This window comes from Bos taurus, chromosome 19 (assembly GCF_002263795.3).
Source record: "Bos taurus isolate L1 Dominette 01449 registration number 42190680 breed Hereford chromosome 19, ARS-UCD2.0, whole genome shotgun sequence".
In the NCBI taxonomy this organism is placed as follows: domain Eukaryota; kingdom Metazoa; phylum Chordata; class Mammalia; order Artiodactyla; family Bovidae; genus Bos; species Bos taurus.
In genome coordinates this window covers 10,298,641-10,316,039 of record NC_037346.1, presented here as the reverse complement: position 1 = coordinate 10,316,039, position 17,399 = coordinate 10,298,641, and the positions used below count along the sequence as shown (strand labels likewise).

General features: G+C 48.8%; 1 protein-coding gene across 6 annotated transcripts in view; it reads right to left on the bottom strand.

The window, feature by feature from the left end:
- The window catches only part of YPEL2 (yippee like 2), a 67,871-nt gene extending 51,120 nt beyond the window's left edge, over positions 1-16,751 (bottom strand). The window contains exons 1-3 of one of the 6 annotated variants that reach the window (XM_059878250.1): positions 15,869-16,703; positions 7,204-7,428; positions 6,087-6,201 (exon numbers count right to left, since the gene is read on the bottom strand). In XM_059878250.1, the coding sequence (XP_059734233.1) occupies positions 6,108-6,201; positions 7,204-7,428; positions 15,869-16,164 (615 nt within the window). In that variant the 5' untranslated portion in view covers positions 16,165-16,703 and the 3' untranslated portion in view covers positions 6,087-6,107. Of the gene's footprint in view, positions 1-415; positions 2,642-6,086; positions 6,202-7,203; positions 7,429-15,868 lie in introns of those variants that run through there. The other 5 variants (XM_024980450.2, XM_024980449.2, XM_059878251.1 and 2 more) reach the window with 5 other exon arrangements.
- Between the last annotated feature and the right edge of the window lie 648 nt (positions 16,752-17,399).

Here is a 17,399-nt window from a genome sequence, read left to right as displayed (position 1 = left end):
AAGAAAGAGAGAAGACCCAACTGGAGGCAATAAACAGGCTGCAGTGGAAAGGGGACAGGTGAGCCATTCTGGGACTGGGGACAGAAAACAAAGAGACAGAATGGCTGCGGAAAACCTCTGTCCCAGGAGATACCCCTCTCTCTTCCCCGTTTTCCTGATCTCACCAGAATCCTCGACCCTGACCAGGGAGCAGGGGGCCCAGTTTCCCTGGGCTGCCACCTGAGAGAAGAGGGTGGTGGTATCTTCCCCTGGTGAGGAGGACAGGATTAGAGGTGGACCTGGATTCTGTCTTGGTTCTTCTCACTAGCTGCATCGCCACTGGGCAAGCTGCCTGAAAGAGGCTAACAGCGCCTACCTCGTGGAGGAGACAAAAGCATCAAATGACATAATGCAAGGGAAGCATTCAGCAGAGCACCTGGCATGTGGCTGGCACTCCGTAACCTTGAGAAGCTGCGATCATCCTCACCAGCAAGAGAGAAAAAAACGCGGGAACCCTTCCTGTTCACGAGACCCGAATGAGCGGTGCTCCTGTCTGCCAGGTTGACTCATGGTGGTTAGAGGGTTAGGCCTAAATTAATCCACTTAAAGGTATACTGTGGTTTAAGCAGGTTCTGGTGGCTTAGCTGGGGATCTGACATTACTGCAGTGTCATTGTGAACAACAGACCACTCCATCACTTCATGCAATGGAAGGTTTCCTCTGCAGTCTGCATTGACTCTACTGATCCCAGGAGGGGGCTGCTACTGAAAACATTATTGAAACTCTGCATTAAAACTGCCACAAGCTGATGTGCAAGGCAAGTGGGAAAAACAATGCTATCACTTCATGGTTAACCACTTTATACCTCTGAACTCAGGTGGTACTTTAAATACATCTAGTTGATGAAAAATAAATAAATAAATAAACCATTTGGATATTCAGGAAACCACTCGTTCATAAACAAAACCAACCATTCATCTCTATGTTGGATACAGGGTCTAGTCTTGATTTCAGGGGGATTATCTGTCAGATGATAATCCTACATGATCTCTAGGATTCCTTCAGCTCTTAAAATCCTGATTACATGTTGTAATGATGTCTCTGCCAGCTGAACACTGCCCCAGAGTAAACTGCCCACCCACCAACCTTCTGTTTTGCGAGGTCACAGAAACATGCCAGCCTCACAAAGTCCACTGGCTCAACAGTGCTTTGCAACATCTGTTAGCAAAACAATATATTTACCACATGGCCCTTAGTTCAGCACTCTGCCTGGGAGGCCCCCATGTGAGGCTTACATCTGTTAGAACACCTGCATAGAGAAGAGGCACTTCCTCTTGAATATCCTGAAACTTGAAAGTAATTTACTAGTCATTACATACAAACAGCTGTTGCTAGCTGCCTAGGAAGAGATCAGATATTACTTTGGGTTGTTTCTACAACTCTAACCAAATACGATCTGTCTGAAGATTCATTACCAAGCACGTTTGGCTCAAGTTCATTGATGGCTCCCTTCTTTTTCTTATACAACATCAAGATCCAAAAAGGATTTAAGGGGGCTTTACAAAAGCACAAATCATACAATACTATTGAAATAGATTAAGAAATTAGGGTTGGAAGAATTAAAGAACACAAAGAGAGTTAGGACACAAACGCATGCTATTAAATTGCTAAAGATTTACTGAATTTCCACTGCAAATTTGGCTTTGAGCTCCCCAGGAACCAAGGCAGGAAAAGAAAATACCAGCCGTATTTCCTATGAAATAAAAGCATCTTGGTTGTTCAGGATACAGATTCTCTGAGAGACATTTCTCCTCTGGGTGGTTGCAGGAGACAATGAGCAAGCCAGGGGATACAGCCCCAGTGGGTCAGCCCTTTCCACCCCGGAATTCTCTTGCAAGTCTTTCTCAGAGGCCCCTCCATGAAAATGGACAGCATGAGGAACACTGAAGGGCGATTCAGTAACTGGGATTCTACACGGGGTCAAATGAGGGCGGCCCAAGAACGTGGCTTTCGGATGGTCTGGCTGGATCCAGCGATATCGACTCTCCGGAGGAATGGGAGAGCTACACAGCCTTCTGGCAGCGCTCCACGAATATCATTTATCACAACCAGGCTTTTGAGTAACAAAAATATGGGCAGCCTCCAACATGCCAAGTCCAAACACTAATACTTTTGAATGCTAGCACTTATTTGGCCCTGGTGCTGCATTCACTCTCTCGCTGGGCTGTTTTTTTCCCCTGAAACTCTCCCTTACAGGCCTTCTCTTGCCTCTCTGAGCCTCAGTCTCCCTGGCAGCTCTTCCATCCTCCTCCTTGGAGGAGCTTCCACCATATATGCCTGCCTGCCTGCCTGCCTGCCTGCCTGCCCTCTCCCCTCCCCCTCCAGCATTCTCATCCACACTCAAGTCTTCTAAATACCTTTCTGGATTCCTTTCTTTCTTTAATATTTATTTATTTTTATTTATTTGGCTGCACTGGATCTCAGTTATGGGATCTACTTCCCCGACCAGGGATGGAACCCAGGCCCCCTGCAGGGGAAGCGCAGAGTCTTAGCCACTGGATCACCAGGGAAGTCCGTGGATTCCTCTCTACAGGGGGACCCCTTTCTGGCTCCTAGGAAAGCGCTTCAAATTCCCAAAGCCAGCACCATCTCTCACCCTCCCCCGGCTCCGATCCCCTGTCCCCCTCTTCTGTCCCCTCCTCTTGGAGGCCCAGCTGCCCAGGCAGGAAACACCCTTTCTTCTCTCTCCCTTCTGTCACTCACACACACCCCGTCTGTCCCCTACACAGCTGACTGCCTCGACAACCCACCCTCCCACTGTCGCCCTCAGTCCAAGCCGCAGCATTGCGAGCCAGGCCCTCTCTCACCCTGCACTTCCTGAACTAGGCCCCCTGACTCAGCTCTTACCTCTCCAACCCAACTGTTCTAGAACTCTATTTATACAGCACAATCTGATCACAGTGCTCTTCTGTTTCAAACCTCCAGTGGTTTCCTAGCAGCCTGCAAGACAAGGTTCAACCCCCGTTAGGTGGCACTGAAACCTGGGCCCAATTCTCTGTATCTTCTTGTCAGCTTCCCACACTGCTGCAAACCTGTTTCCCCATCAGACTGAGCTCCTTCATTACCTTTTCTCAAGTTATTTCAGCCTCCTGCAAAGCCTTAACCTATGTTCTCTGCCCAGTAAATACCTGCTGCTGTTGCTAAGTCGCTTCAGTCGTGTCCGACTCTGTGCGACCCCATAGACGGCAGCCCACCAGGCTCCCCCATCCCTGGGATTCTCCAGGCAAGAACACTGGAGTGGGTTGCCATTTCCTTCTCCAATGCATGAAAGTGAAAAGTGAAAGTGAAGTCACTCAGTCGTGTCTGACTCTTCGAGACCCCATGGGCTGCAGCCTACCAGGCTCCTCGGTCCATGGGATTTTCCAGGCAAGAGTACTGGAGTGGGGTGCCATCGCCTTCTCCGCAGTAAACACCTACTCATCCCTTAGTACCCAGCTCGAATAAGACCCTGAAGAGGGACTTCCCTGGCAGTCCAGTGCTGCCAGTACAGGGGATGCAGGATCGGCCCCTGGTTGGGGAGCTTAGGATCTCACGTGCCTCACAGGCCAAAAGAAAAAGAGAGCCTAAGCAGAGCTAGGGGCCCCCTTCATCCAGCATGCAAAAAAAGCTGTTCTCTGGAATGGTACTTTTCCACTCTCAGGCTGGAAACTTTCTGTATCAGAGGTTCAGTCTCTACCCGCCCACCCCCCTGGGTTCCCAAGGACTCCTGGTAGCCAGCACACTGGAGATTCTTGATAAATGTTAATTAACTGAGTAAAGTGAGTGACTGTCATTGGCTCCGTGCTGCTCTATACAGCTGATATTTTTTATAGTCTCCTTACTTTGCCATTATCCAGTACATTTAAGATACTGAATTCTGGGCATTACATAGGACTCACACACCATTAATATTCCACAAACTCTTCTGATGTAAACTCACTTGGGCGGGCAGGTTGAAACCCAGGACTGTGGAGCCCTATCTCTGACAGGCCCCACCATAAAAACCTCTGATGGTTTTACCCAGCTGCTGTCTGCTGGCAGAAATACTTTCCATTCAGCCTCCCCTGGCCCTTCCCACCACTGCCCACCTAGGGCAACTTCCCAAGGCACCCTTCCCAGGCTGGCAGTGGCTTCCAGACCCCTAGAGAAACCCCCAGACTTCCCACCCAGGAACCTTCTCTTCCAGGATGGTCCCCACTAACGCCCCAAGGCAGTCTGAGCCGCTGCTCTTGGTAAGAATGAGTCAGAGAAAACGCAGTGTCAGACTTGGTTCAGGCCAAGAAGGAAAGGGTCCGTTGACCTTGCCTCTGCTCCACGTTTCAAAGAAACCAGATCGACCCACTTGCAGTCCCCAGGGCCTGGCACCTTCAGTGTCAGTCCTTCTTTTGTGCTTGGCCATGCTCAGAGAGGCTAATCCTGGTTAAAACAAAATGACTGCATTCCTCCCATGATCTGGGGCCCAGACAGGGATCCAGCCCATTCCTCTGTCCCAGACAAGGCTACATGTGAACTGTTATGTAAAGCAGCCATTTAGAAGATCTGTAAAGAAAACGTCTTGGAAAGCAGAGTAAGAGATATGGCCCGTCCTCAGATTACTTCTCAAGGGAACCCTCACCTTAGACTCCTCCAACCCCCACAAGGCCAGGCCCCCAGCTCCACGTGATAGCACTTGCCACTGTGGTTACTGAGATGATTATTTGATTGTTGCCTGTGTCTCACACACTCAAAGATCCAATATTATTTACTGAATAAATGAATGTCTTTTGGAACAAGGGCACTGTGTGACCTTGATTTCTCTTTAACTGCTGCTCCCCTAGGGCACAGCTGGGGCCCCAATTAGCTACAAGCCATCCATCCCAAATCTGCCAATACCATTCTATTGTTCCGCTGTCAGCATGCCTTTGGCTTTCTCACTTTAATCTCCCAATTCAAATAAATCCAAAACTCGACTCTGACATCTGTGGCTGGGCTCCCTGCCTTTCCACGATTGGAATTTGGAAACTGGACTTAAAACTCAGGAGAAAAAAAGGGCAGAGGCACTTTCCAAAGGCTGCCTGTATGTCCAAAGTCTCAGCCTTCACCACCCTAAAAATGGATGCATTTTGTTCTAAGAATTAAACTGTCACCTAGCGTGGCCATTTATTGAAGAAATGGAAAAGGAACAGGGTGGGGGAGACAGATTCATTCTAGAGCAAATTTCTGGATTCTTCCTGTTATGGGAATGGCAGATTTTAGTAAGAATGACAGCCTCATCTCCTTTTCAGCCTGGCACACTAGGGGGCCAAGCATGTTGCCAGTGCAGACTCTTCATATACTTTAAGAGGCCTCCACAGAGCTACTAGTTTATGGGCTAATCTTCCCGCTAGATTGTGTGTCATTCCTGATCACGTCTAGGAACCACATCCAGTTAATCATCTGTCATAGCTAGCCCAAAGCCCTGCTGGCACTACGAGCTCAGAGAAGGAAGGTAGGAAATGAGCAAAGGAGGTAGGAAGAGTCACTGAGGCCTTTCAGCAACTGTCAGAAAGCCTCCAGAACTCCACAATTTATTAATTTCTTACCATGGGCCCATGAGGGGTGAAGCACTTGATATGTATTATCTCAATCCTCACAACAACCTAGACAGGCAGGTATTATTATGATTACTCCTATTTGAAAGATGATGAAAAAGCCCAAGAGAAGTTAAGCAACTTGCCCAAGGTCACTCTGCTAGCAAGTACCAAAAAGTGAACTCAAAGTGTTTGCTGCTCGGTCGTACCTGACTCTGTGACCCCACTGACCACAGGACTCCAGGCCCCTCTGTCCACGGGATCCTTCAAGCAAGAATACTGCAGTGGGCTGCCATTTCCTTCTCCAGGGGATCTTCCCTAAACCAGGGATCGAACCCAGGTCTTCTGCACTGCAGGCAGATTCTTTACTGTCTGAGCCACCAGTGGCTTAAATAGAAAGTACCAAAACTGAGATTTGAATCTGGGAAACAACCCCCTCCAGGGGATCCTTCAACCAAGACATGATAGAAAGTGATCTGAAGAGGTTCATCCTTGGTCCTGAGCCCTCTAAGACAATACCTCCCGGAGAGAGAGACTAAGTCAATTAATGACAACGCGAAAGATGTCAAGTTCTCTCAAAACATCTTCAGACTCCCAGGGTTGGCCCAGTGCGTCAACTTTTAATTGCAGCAACCTGAGAAAACAAATGAGGGAAGAGAATAACCTGAACCAGAAGGTGGGACAGCAGATTGCTGCTGCTGCTGCTAAGTCACTTCAGTCGTGTCCCTCTCTGTGCGACCCCATAGACAGCAGCCCACCGGGCTCCCCCGTCCCTGGGATTCTCCAGGCAAGAACACTGGAGTGGGTTGCCATTTCCTTCTCCAATGCATGAAAGTGAAAAGTGAAAGGGAAGTCGCTCAGTCGTGTCCGACCCTCAGTGACCCCATGGACTGCAGCCTACCAGGCTCCTCCGTCCAGGGGATTTTCCAGGCAAGAGTACTAGAGTGGGGTGCCATTGCCTTCTACGGGGACAACAAATTAGGCACAAGAAAAAGCTAGTTTTCAGTTCTTATCATCTCTTCACGCTAACGGGATATTTGGCTTTCAGGCTGCAGTTATGGGTGGAAATACTTTTCCCCTCAAATCCTGAAGAAAACAAATTAAGAATCATGTAAGCAAAACTAACCAAAAGCCCTATCTAATATATATTTACATAATACACGTTTATACCATTAGCACAGCAAATACTGAAAGCGAATCCTTTCTACCTTATGGTCCCTTTGGAGGTGGGTCAGTTTAGGTAGGGACACCCCAACAAAGACGACAGTGCTCAAAGAAAACGATTAAGGGGAAACAAATACAATGGATGATACACAGGGACGCACAAACAAAAGAAGAATAGGAAGAGGCAAACACAGAAACTAAGGGAAAGGAGGCCAAAGGTTAAGGAGGTTTAGCAGCTGGTTTCTGCCTGGGAGAGCAACTGCCTTACTGATTTCCAGACAGAGTGAGGTGGGCTGCGAAGAAAAATCTAGGAAACGGGGATATGCAGGGGTATTATTTGTTTATTCTTATTAGATTCCCTATCCTGAAAATTCTGATTCTATAGGCCTTTAGCTGGGCCAGGAATTTTTAAGACAATCAAGGTCGAGAATCCCTAGGGACAGTCTCACTTTTGAGGATGCCGATTACCTACGTGTGGTTTTTCCAGTAGTCACGTATGGATGCTGAGAGCTGGACCATGAAGAAGGCTGAGCGCTGAAGAACTGCTTTCAAAGTGTGGTACTGGAGAAGACTCTTGAGAGTCCCTTGGACAGCAAGGAGATCAAATTCATTGGGAGAAGTGATGCTGAAGCTCCAATCCTTTGCCACCTGATGCGAAGAGCTGACTCGCTGGAAAAGACCCTGATGCTGGGAAAGACTGAGGGCAAGAAGAGAAGGGGGTGACAGAGGATGAGATGGTTGGAAGGCATCCTGACTCAATGGACAGGAGTTTGAGCAAACTCAGGGAGATTGTGAAGGACAGGGAAGCCTGGAGTGTGGCAGTCCATGGGGTTGCAAAGAGACACGACTGAGCAACTAAAAAACAATAATTATCTATGTCAGCCAGACCTGTTCACAGGTCTTCATCGTCCAGAGTTCTGCTGTGAATGTAAGTCACAGTCCACTTCTGTGGAGCTACTCGACAGCAATGGCAACCTAAGCAATTTCTCCCCGCATCACACACGCCTCCTGGCATTCCTCATACATTACCTCTCAAGCTCGTACCTCCGTGCCTTTGCACACACTGTTTCCCCTGGCATGTTTCTTTCTGCATGCTGAAATCCTCTTCGCTCTTCCCAGTCCTATCTCCAAAACGCCTACCCTTCTTTCTGTATCGCTGTAAGGACTTTAAACTCCTTCTACCTTGTACTCTGGTTATTGACAGAGACGCCTTAATCACTCCTATTTGAGGATTTGCTCTTAGGGGCCATATTATAACTTATCTTTTTCTCCCAAAGGTCTTATCATCTGTTGAATGATGATTACCCAGGGAAATAAAATAAAACCAAGGTTGAATTTCAGCCCCAGGCCAGAGGTTCCTTTTCTCTATCTCAAAAAAGGAATCAAAATTTTCCTGACTCAGGCAGGATATGTTCTCTTGCCCCAGGTATTCCCACCCAGAACACCATGGGAAAATTCATCATTAGGCAGGTCAATATTTCCTATAACAAAATTTCACATCAGCTAAAATAAAGCCACTTTCTTCTGCCCAACTGATCTCAACCCCTGTTCACACCCAGTGGACTCAGTCAGTGGCACATATTTGGCTTCCCCAGTGGCTCAGTGGTAAATAATCTACCTGCCAAGCAGGAGACATGAGTTCTATCCCTGGGTTGGGAAGATCCCCTAGAGAAGGAAATGGCAACCCACTCCAGTATTCTTGCCCGGGAAATCCTATGAAAACAGAGGAGCCTGGCGGGCGACAGCCCATGATGTGGCAAAGAGTCAGACACGACTTAGCGAGTAAACAGCATCAGGCACCCATCTGCCATCTGGATATCAAGCCTTTCTTTCATGGCGAGAAACAGCCACGGGAACTCCAGACACTAGAGGCTGATTTCATCCTGAGCAGGGACTCTCATTCCAGCTAAAACCCACTAAGTCTGGACACACTGCATTCCCAAGACCACAGGGGAGGCCTGACTGCCCCGTAACACAGGAGACCGGAGAGGTCGGTGACCCAGCCAGGAAACAGGGATTCAGGAGGCAGTGCCACACCTCACTGGCAGATGCTGCTCAGTCCCATCCCAAGAGAGAAGGGAGGCTTTGCCTAGTATTGAGACATTATGACTTCTTTAGAGTTTAAGTCAGGAGTTGATACTCTTCCAGAATGCACAGGAGTTGTAAGAGCCCTGGACCTGAGAAATAAAAGATACAGTTTACAGTCTATCCTGTGCCCTACTTAGTTCTGTGTATTAATAAGCAAGTTCTTATTGCCTGTTTGAGCCTCAACGTTTGTGTCTCTAAAATGTAACACATAAAATGAATTTGAATGCCCAATCCAGCAAATATCTAAATAATACAGAGTTATAAACCATTAGCTTGAAAGCAGGGAAAATAAAAGGATAAAGTTACCACTGGAAAAAATTGGGATACAGGGCCCAACAGTTACTAAAGTCAAGCCACAAATTTGTTTCTCTGCTTCCTGGCAGCCAAAGCAAAAAGAGAAACATGATCAGTTACACCCAATTGTCCACAAGCAAAGTCATGCCAGTTCCCTGGGACAGGCAAAGCTTTTCCTGGCACCAGATTCTGAAAGAAAATTTCTCCAATTTACTTAACAGAGACATTAAGTGAAGCTGTAGCTTAAGTCTTCCACAATGTAAACTCTTAGAAGAAATATAGTAGCAAGTTACATAAAGCTATTTTGGAGAGCATCAGTCCATAAAGCAAAGGGCAGGACGCCCATCTCAAGTTCATCTCAGTGAAAGTAATTCTGGCGGGGCTGAGCTAACATGGCCCAAGTATGCAGCTTTCAGTTGGCCCAACTTAAATCAAGGATAAAACTAAGACCAGGTAGACAACTTGTTCTTCCAAACACTTCTATAAATATTACTTCTTCCACATGGATGTTTATTAAGAGTTAGTTAGCAGTTTCCAATTAGATGACTTCTACATTCCATTCCAGTTCTGATAAATCTAAGTGACCTTTTTGGTCTTCATTTACTTATATTAATTTAAAATTTGGTAGTTTTCCCCGTCTTACTGCACTCCCAAATCAATGGGAATTCCTGCCAGTGAGAGAGAGAGAGAATCTAACTATTAACATTACTCTCGCTATTAATAGCTAATACCAAGTGCTTATGTACCAGGCCCGGGGCCTGGGTTCCCGTGCATTCTCTCATTTAATCCTCCCATCAACCCTGTGTGATAGTAACTATTATTAGTCTCATTTAACAAATAAGGAGTAGAGACTTAGAGAAAATGTCCAAGGTCACAGAGCTTTCTGGTTCCAAAGTCAAGATTCTTAGTTCTACTCACAGTGCCTAGTATTCATGAAACATGATTACTAAGTTTGTCCGAACAATGAAGCCTAGAGTGAGGCTAGTAGAGCAGGAAAGAGTTATTAACAACAAAAAAAATAACAGTAGAGCTTTTAGAGACTTTGGCAACCTATAAAAAGAATAAAAGGATGAAAAATTTGTGAGAAGCAGAAATCCCAAAAGAAAAGTAATTCCACAGGAACAGGAATTCTCAGGAAAGGGAAGAGAAAACTTCTTTTCCTCCTCTTCTCTTGAAAACAAAATATTATAAAATAGATAACCAATGAAAACCCACTACACAGCACAGGGAACTCTGCTCAATGCCCTGTGCTGACCTAAATGGGAAGGAAATCCAAAAAAGAGGGGATATATGTATTACATACACACACCTGATTCACTTTGCTGTACAGTAGAAATTAACAACATTGTAAACCAACTATACTCCAAGAAAACTTAAAAAAAACCAAACAAACAGAAAAGAAAGTCATTTCCTACTCTTCAGTTCAGTAGCTCAGTTGTGTCCGACTCTTTGTGACCCCATGGACTGCAGCACACCAGGCCTCCCTTCCATCACCAGCTCCCGGAGTTTACTCAGACTCACGTCCATTGAGTCGGTGATGCCATCAAACCATCTCATCCTCTGTCGTTCCCTTCTCCTCCTGCCTTCAATCTTTCCCAGCATCAGGATCTTTTCAAATGAGTCAGTTCTTCGCATCAGGTGGCGAAAGAATTGGAGCTTCAGCTTCAGCATCAGTCCTTCCAATGAACATTCAGAACTGATTTCCTTTAGGATGGACTGGTTGGATCTCCTTGACGTCCAAGGGACTCTCAAGAGTCTTCTCCAACACCACAGTTCAAAAGCATCAATTCTTCACCGCTCAGCTTTCTTTATGGTCCAACTCTCACATCCATACATGACTACTGGATAAACCATAGCTTTGACTAGACAGATTTTGTTGGCAACGTAATATCTCTGCTTTTAATATGCTGTCTAGGTTGGTCATAACTTTTCTTCTAAGGAGCAAGCATCTTTTAATTTCATGGCTGCAGTCACCATCTGCAGTGATTTTGGAACACCCAAAAAATAAAGTCTGTCACTGTTTCCATTGTTTCCCATCTATTTTCCATGAAGTGATGGGACCAGATGCTATGATCTTAGTTTTTTGACTGTTGAGCTTTAAGCCAACTTTTTCACTTTCGTGTTTCACTTTCATCAAGAGGCTCTTTAGTTCCTCTTCACTTTCTGCCATAAGTGTGGTATCATCTGCATATCTGAGGTTATTGACATTTCTCCCGCAATCCTGATTCCAACTTTTGCTTCATCCAGCCCAGCATCTCTCATGATGTACTCTGCATATAAGTTAAATAAGCAGGGTGACAATATACAGCCTTGACGTACTCCTTTCCTGATTTGGAACCAGTCTGTTGTTCCATGTCTAGTTCTAACTGCTACTTCCTGACCTGCATACAGCTTTGTCAGGAGGCAGGTCAGGTGGTCTGGTATTCCCATCTCTTTAAGAATTTTCTAAAGTTTATTGTGATCCACACAGTCAAAGGCTTTGGCGTAGTCAATAAAGCAGAAGTAGATGTTTTTCTGGAACTCTCTTGCTTTTTCGATGATCCAGCAAATGTTGGCAATTTGATCTCTGGTTCCTCTGCCTTTTCTAAATCCAGCTTGAACATCTGCAAGTTCACAGTTCACGTACTGTTTAGGCCTGGCTTGGAGAATTCTGAGCATTACTTTACTAGCGTGTGAGATGAGTGCAACTGTGCGGTAGTTTGAGCATTCTTTGGCATTCCCTTTCTTTGGGATTGCAATGAAAACTGACCTTTTCCAGTCCTGTGGCCACTGCTGAGTTTTCCAAATTTGCTGGCATATTGAGTGCAGCAGTTTCACAGCATCATCTTTCAGGATTTGAAATAGCTCAACTGGAATTCCATCAATTCCATTAGCTTTGCTCACAGTTTCTACTCTTAAAAGACTCTAAACTTTGACTCTCTTGGTCATTCATTCATTCATTCACTCCAGCAACAATTCGATATTTACCCTGTGCTACTCCCTGCCAGGCACTGTCAGCAGTGAGCAAGACACAGGAGCCTCCAATCCAGCCATCAAGTAGACAATACACTTCCAGATGCTATTAAAGTGCTTTGAAAAAAAAAAAAATTAAGGGGATTAAGAGAGGCTGAGGGGCAAGGAAGGAGGACTGTTCTAGATAACAGATCAGGAAGGGGCTCTCTGAGCAGCATTTGAGGGAGCCCAATCATGCAAAAATTTTGGAGTCCAGGCACCAGCAGAAAGGCCCAACGACAAAAACAAACCTTACATGTTTTAGAAACTTCAGGAAGGCCACTGCAGTGGACTGAGGCCAGACTGAAGAAGAAAAGACCAAGTGAAGACCGGTGGGGAATGAGGTGGGAGAAGATGGGAGATGGGGCTACAGGGAAAGGAGGTGGACGCTTTCTGAAGGGTAATGGGAGGGGCATAATCCTACTTTAAAATCTCTAGGGCTGTGGTCAAAGCTCCAAGGGACTCCAGAGAGATGTAGTATCACCTTTTGTTAGGGATAGTATCACCAAAATCAAAACTCTTAAGGGAATCCCTTTAGCCTGTAGGCCCTGGTTTTCCATTGTTTGTTGTTGTTTAGTCCCTAAGTTTTTTGCAACCCCATGGACTGTAGCCCACCAGGCTCCTCTGTCCATGGCATCTCCAGGCAAGAATACTGGAGTGGGTTGCCACTTCATTCTCCAGGGGATCTTCCTGACCCAGGAATTGAACTGGCATCTCCTGCACTGCAGGCGAATTCTTTACCACTGAGCTGCCAGGGAAACCTGCTTTCCATCACTAGATGCTAAAAGTAAAAAAAGCAGTTCCTTTTCCAGAGCTTTATACCCTCTTGTGATGAAGGGAATGCAATTGTCAGAGCAACTGGTGGTTTGGTTGACAGACTCTAGGGAAATGCCAAGATAATTTATAAAGAAAACTGATCCAGACCTCTATTTGAATCCCACCTGCTCTTCCTATCCTAGGATGTCGTATCCTTGGCTATCCTTTTGTTGCTTTCTTTTCTTTTCCAGAGGCTCAAAACTCAACACTCTCCATGTGAGCTGCCTGACCAAACTGAATATTATTAAAGTTAATTTCAACAATTCTACTGTTAGCCTTCCCAAATAAGGCATACCCTTGGCAGGAAGGACCACAGAGTATGAATTTGAATTTGAATCTTTTCTGAAGCTAAATTGCAGCTTTGATTAATTCGAGGAAACTTCTTTTACCAACGTGTTTGGACACAAGAACTAAGAGGGAAACATCCAACATGTGGAAGCAGCAGCTGTGTATGTTTCTGCTTGAAAGTAGAGACAGGTAAAGCGATGTGAAAGTGCTAGTCGCTCAGTCGTGTCCGAGTCTTTGCGATCCCATGGACTGCAGCCCACCAGGCTCCTCTGTCCATGGGATTTTCCAGGCAAGGATACTGGAGTGGTTTGCCATTTCCTTCTCCAGGATCCAACCCCAGTCTCCTGCATTGCAGGCAGATTCTTTACCAACTGAGCTACCAGGGAACGGGTAACAGAGACAGGTAACAGCATCAGAAAACGGTGACTAACAAGATACACCTGCACACAGGAGCCGAGCCATCACCCAGGAAAGAAGCTGGGCTGAGGTCGGCAAGGGGGCATGGAAACTTGTTGTCACTTCTTATTAAGAGACAAACCCCTGGCTCCCCTCCCCGCTCCCAACAACAACAAAAAATCACCAGTATGCCCTTCCTCCAGATTACACAGCCTGGAACACCCAGATACTAAACAAAATCAACCTTTCCTGCTGGCCAGACTATTAATGTCCCAGGCACAATGACTGTTACCATCAACTCAAAACCATTAAAATCATTCAAACACTGAAAATTCACCTAAATCTGGGAATAATGCAGCAGGTTCAACGGCACTACTCACGACCCCAACTCCACACACCTAGAAACATCCAGTCGTACAGAATAGTGAACAGCAGCCCTCAAATGGACTGGAGCAGGGTACTGTGGGAGTAACAGGGCCTATGCCTAGCTCTCAGGGCCAACGCGTCAAGCCAGGTGAAAGCAAACACTACACCCTTATGTTTCAAAGCCCAGGCCTGCAACAGATGAGTGGTCCTGGGTTTGAATACAGTGTGGGTCATATAATCTGATCAAGGCTTTGCATATCATTGTTCATTGCCCCAAATTCCCACTAGTTCAGAGTTTCTTATCAACCATCTGCCTCATAACTTCATGGCCCACTTATTAAAAATGTCCCCCACTGACAATAAACATCTCCTAACTGGACTTACAAACTACATGTTCAAACATTATCCAGGTCGTCTTTATGCACATTTAAGTCCGAGAACTTCAGCAATGTTTCTGCAAACTGTGGGCCATGAGTCATGACCAGCAGTTGATATTTTTTTTTAATTAAGTAGGAAAAAATTATAAATAGAACACACTGCAGGTAGTCAGGGCAATTATTGTTTCTGGGAACTTAAGCAGTTACGGGCCTCTGTGCAGTGATGTAAAATGTATTCATCACTGTGGTTCAGTTTGAAAACCACTCTCCTAGAGGGATGAAGGAATATTTTTATGGAATATTTTACGCTATTCCTATGCACGGTGTTTATTTTCCATTTTTCACCCCGAATTCCAAGCTTCTGGATTTTAGTTCAAGCACAAGTTATCAAGACACAAAGGCTGTTATCAAATCCTAAACTGATGAGGCAATGCCAAACTGAATAGGGGCATCAGCCCAAGGCTCCTTCCTGCCCCAGACCCTTCTCAAGGAGCTGCGGATACGGAAAGGTGCCAAAGGGAAGTTTGCACAACTCTCCCCAGGCTGGACCTGTTCCTTGGTAAAGAACTTGCACGCTCATTATCATACATTAGAAGAATTGAAGTGTTCCCTTAAGAGGGGGTAGGGAGCCGGGGGCAGGGGAGGCTCAGTCTCAGCCTAAGGAATAGAGAGAACTCAGCTTCAATCCATCAATGCAGTCCTGGGGCAGTGACTAGGTCAAAGGAAAGTCAGGGAAGGGTGAATCCAGGCCCACTGACCACAAGGCCCTGAGCTCTCAGAATCAGGACAGCACTGGACAGCATCGGGCATGTGAGGTCTCGTCTCACCCCAGAACCAGTGACATCAGTTGCCTTGGGCAAGTCACTTAGCTTTTCAGTCCCCTAGGTTCCTTGTATGGCCAATGTTCTGGGAGCAAGTGGAACACAAGGAATTCTTGCCCAATGCTCTAGGACAGGCAGCCCCATCTTGCTGGACCAGAAGAGAGGAACATGGGAGAAAGAGGGAGCGGGGAGAAGGAATAGCTGGGACTTCTCTGGTGGTCCAGGGGTTAAGGCTCCAGCTGCCATCGCAGGGGGCGTGGGTTCCATCCCTGGTGGGAGAACTAAGATCCCGCCTGCCAGCAGGATGTGGCCAAAAAAAGCAGCTAGCTGTCTTTTCGGCTTTTAGACTCATCAGAAGCAACGACTTTCTGAAAACAGACTCAAGACTCGAGGAGAGCAACTGACAAGGAGGCCAGAGCTCAAAAACAAAAAACCCAGCGAAGCCCAGGAGCGGTTTCCCCGTGCCATTCAAAGCCGCGGGACTGCGGGCGGGTCAGCTACATCACAGAAAAACGGAGGACGCTCACTCCCTTGGCTTTGTAAGCTCTTGTAAGCCGAGAGTGAAGTCAGAGGTGGCAGGCTCCTGGGCCCGGTCCAAAAGAACAGGTGGTTCCCCTCCCCCCCACCCTCGCCAACAAGAGAAAAGTCACCACTTGGGGTAAAGATACCCAGAGGAGGTCAGTGGCCAGGGAGGATGTACCTGAAGCAGTGCGAGGTCGGGGCTGCCCCGCCAGACCCACTTCCCGAGAGATACTCGCTGGAGAGGCCCCTTGATTCCGTCGGGCAGGAGTGAACTCGCGCCCACCTCTTTGGCAAGGGCGCTGGGGAGGCGCCGGGAAGCGGCCAGGCAGGAACTCGGCTGCGGTTACCTCTGCCCGGGGCCGGCCAAGCGCTCCTCGGAGTCTTGAGGGCGGCCAGTCCCCCAAAAGCCGGGAGGGGGGAGCACCGAGGGCGGCGCCCCGGGACCCAGTGTCTCCAGCGGAGACCCAGCGACATCGGGGACAGCAAACGCCTGGAACTCCCACCCTGGCCCCCCACCCACTTAGTCCCAACCCGCCGGAACTAAGCTGAAAAAGGCGCGGCCATCGGGTCTCCAGGTTCACACCCCCCACCCTCGCCCCGCGCGCTCCAGACCTGCCCGGCTCGTCGCCCGGGTCCCCGGCCCCGATCCGGGGACCTGAGCCCCCTTGGCGCCCGCCGCGGGCCACAGCCAGGGCCCCGGCAGTGTTTGTAAACAAACCGGTCACGTGGCCCCGGCGGCTCGCTCCCCGCCCCCTGTGCCCGCGGCCCCCCGACCCCGCCCCGGGGCGACCCCCGCGCCGGACCCCACCTCGGCCGCGCCGGCCGGAGGGTGCCGCGCTCGCTCCAAGGGAGCCGGGCCGCCGGGGCCCCGGGGCGGGATGGAGGGGGACGGGGACGGGCGCCCCGCGCTGACAGCGCGCCCCACGCCCACGCGCGCCGCGCTCGCGTCTCACTCACCAGGCAGCCAGCAGCCCCGTCCGGCCCGCGCCGCGGTAGGCTCCGCGGGGATGCGCAGCAGCGAAGGACCGCCCGGCCGGATCCCGGGCCCCGGGCGCGCTCTTAAAGCCACAGCCGCCGCCGCCGCCGCTCCGCATCCCTCCGGGCCGGGCCGGGGGCTGCCGGGTGACGGACACGCTCCCGCGCCTATCCCCTCGGCGCAGCACATAGCAACACGCCGCGGGTTGGCTGCGCCCGGCCGCAGCCCATGCGCCGCGAACCAATCAGCGAAGGACGGAACTCCGCCCCCTGCTTCCCAGACCTCCGCCCCCCACCCCCCACCACCCCTTCGGGCCCCGCCGTGCTTGGGTGCGGGGTGCGGGGCGCGAGGCGGGCGCCGGGATCTGGCCCCGAGGAGGCTGAGCCCGCCGCGCCTGGCAAGGCGGGGGGCGGCTGGCCCGAGGAACGGGAGAAAGGGTGATGACGATGGGGAGGCTCTCGGCGCCCGGGCGGAGACCGTTTATTTGGGTTTGGAGTTTGTCTCCAGGTCAAGGCTGGGATTTTTAGAACCCGGGGTGGTGGTGGTGTGGCGCTTTCTAGTGCTGCTTCTGCTTAGAGGAGCTAAGACAGTAACTCACTCCTCACGCCTTAGCCGCCCCCAACTCAGTCTAAGTTACCTGGAGAGGCTCTCGGGACCCAGGGCAGTTGAATGTAAAAAGCAACGCCAGCCCGAGGGGGCCCCCGCCAGGCCCCACTCCGCAGCAAGGCATTTC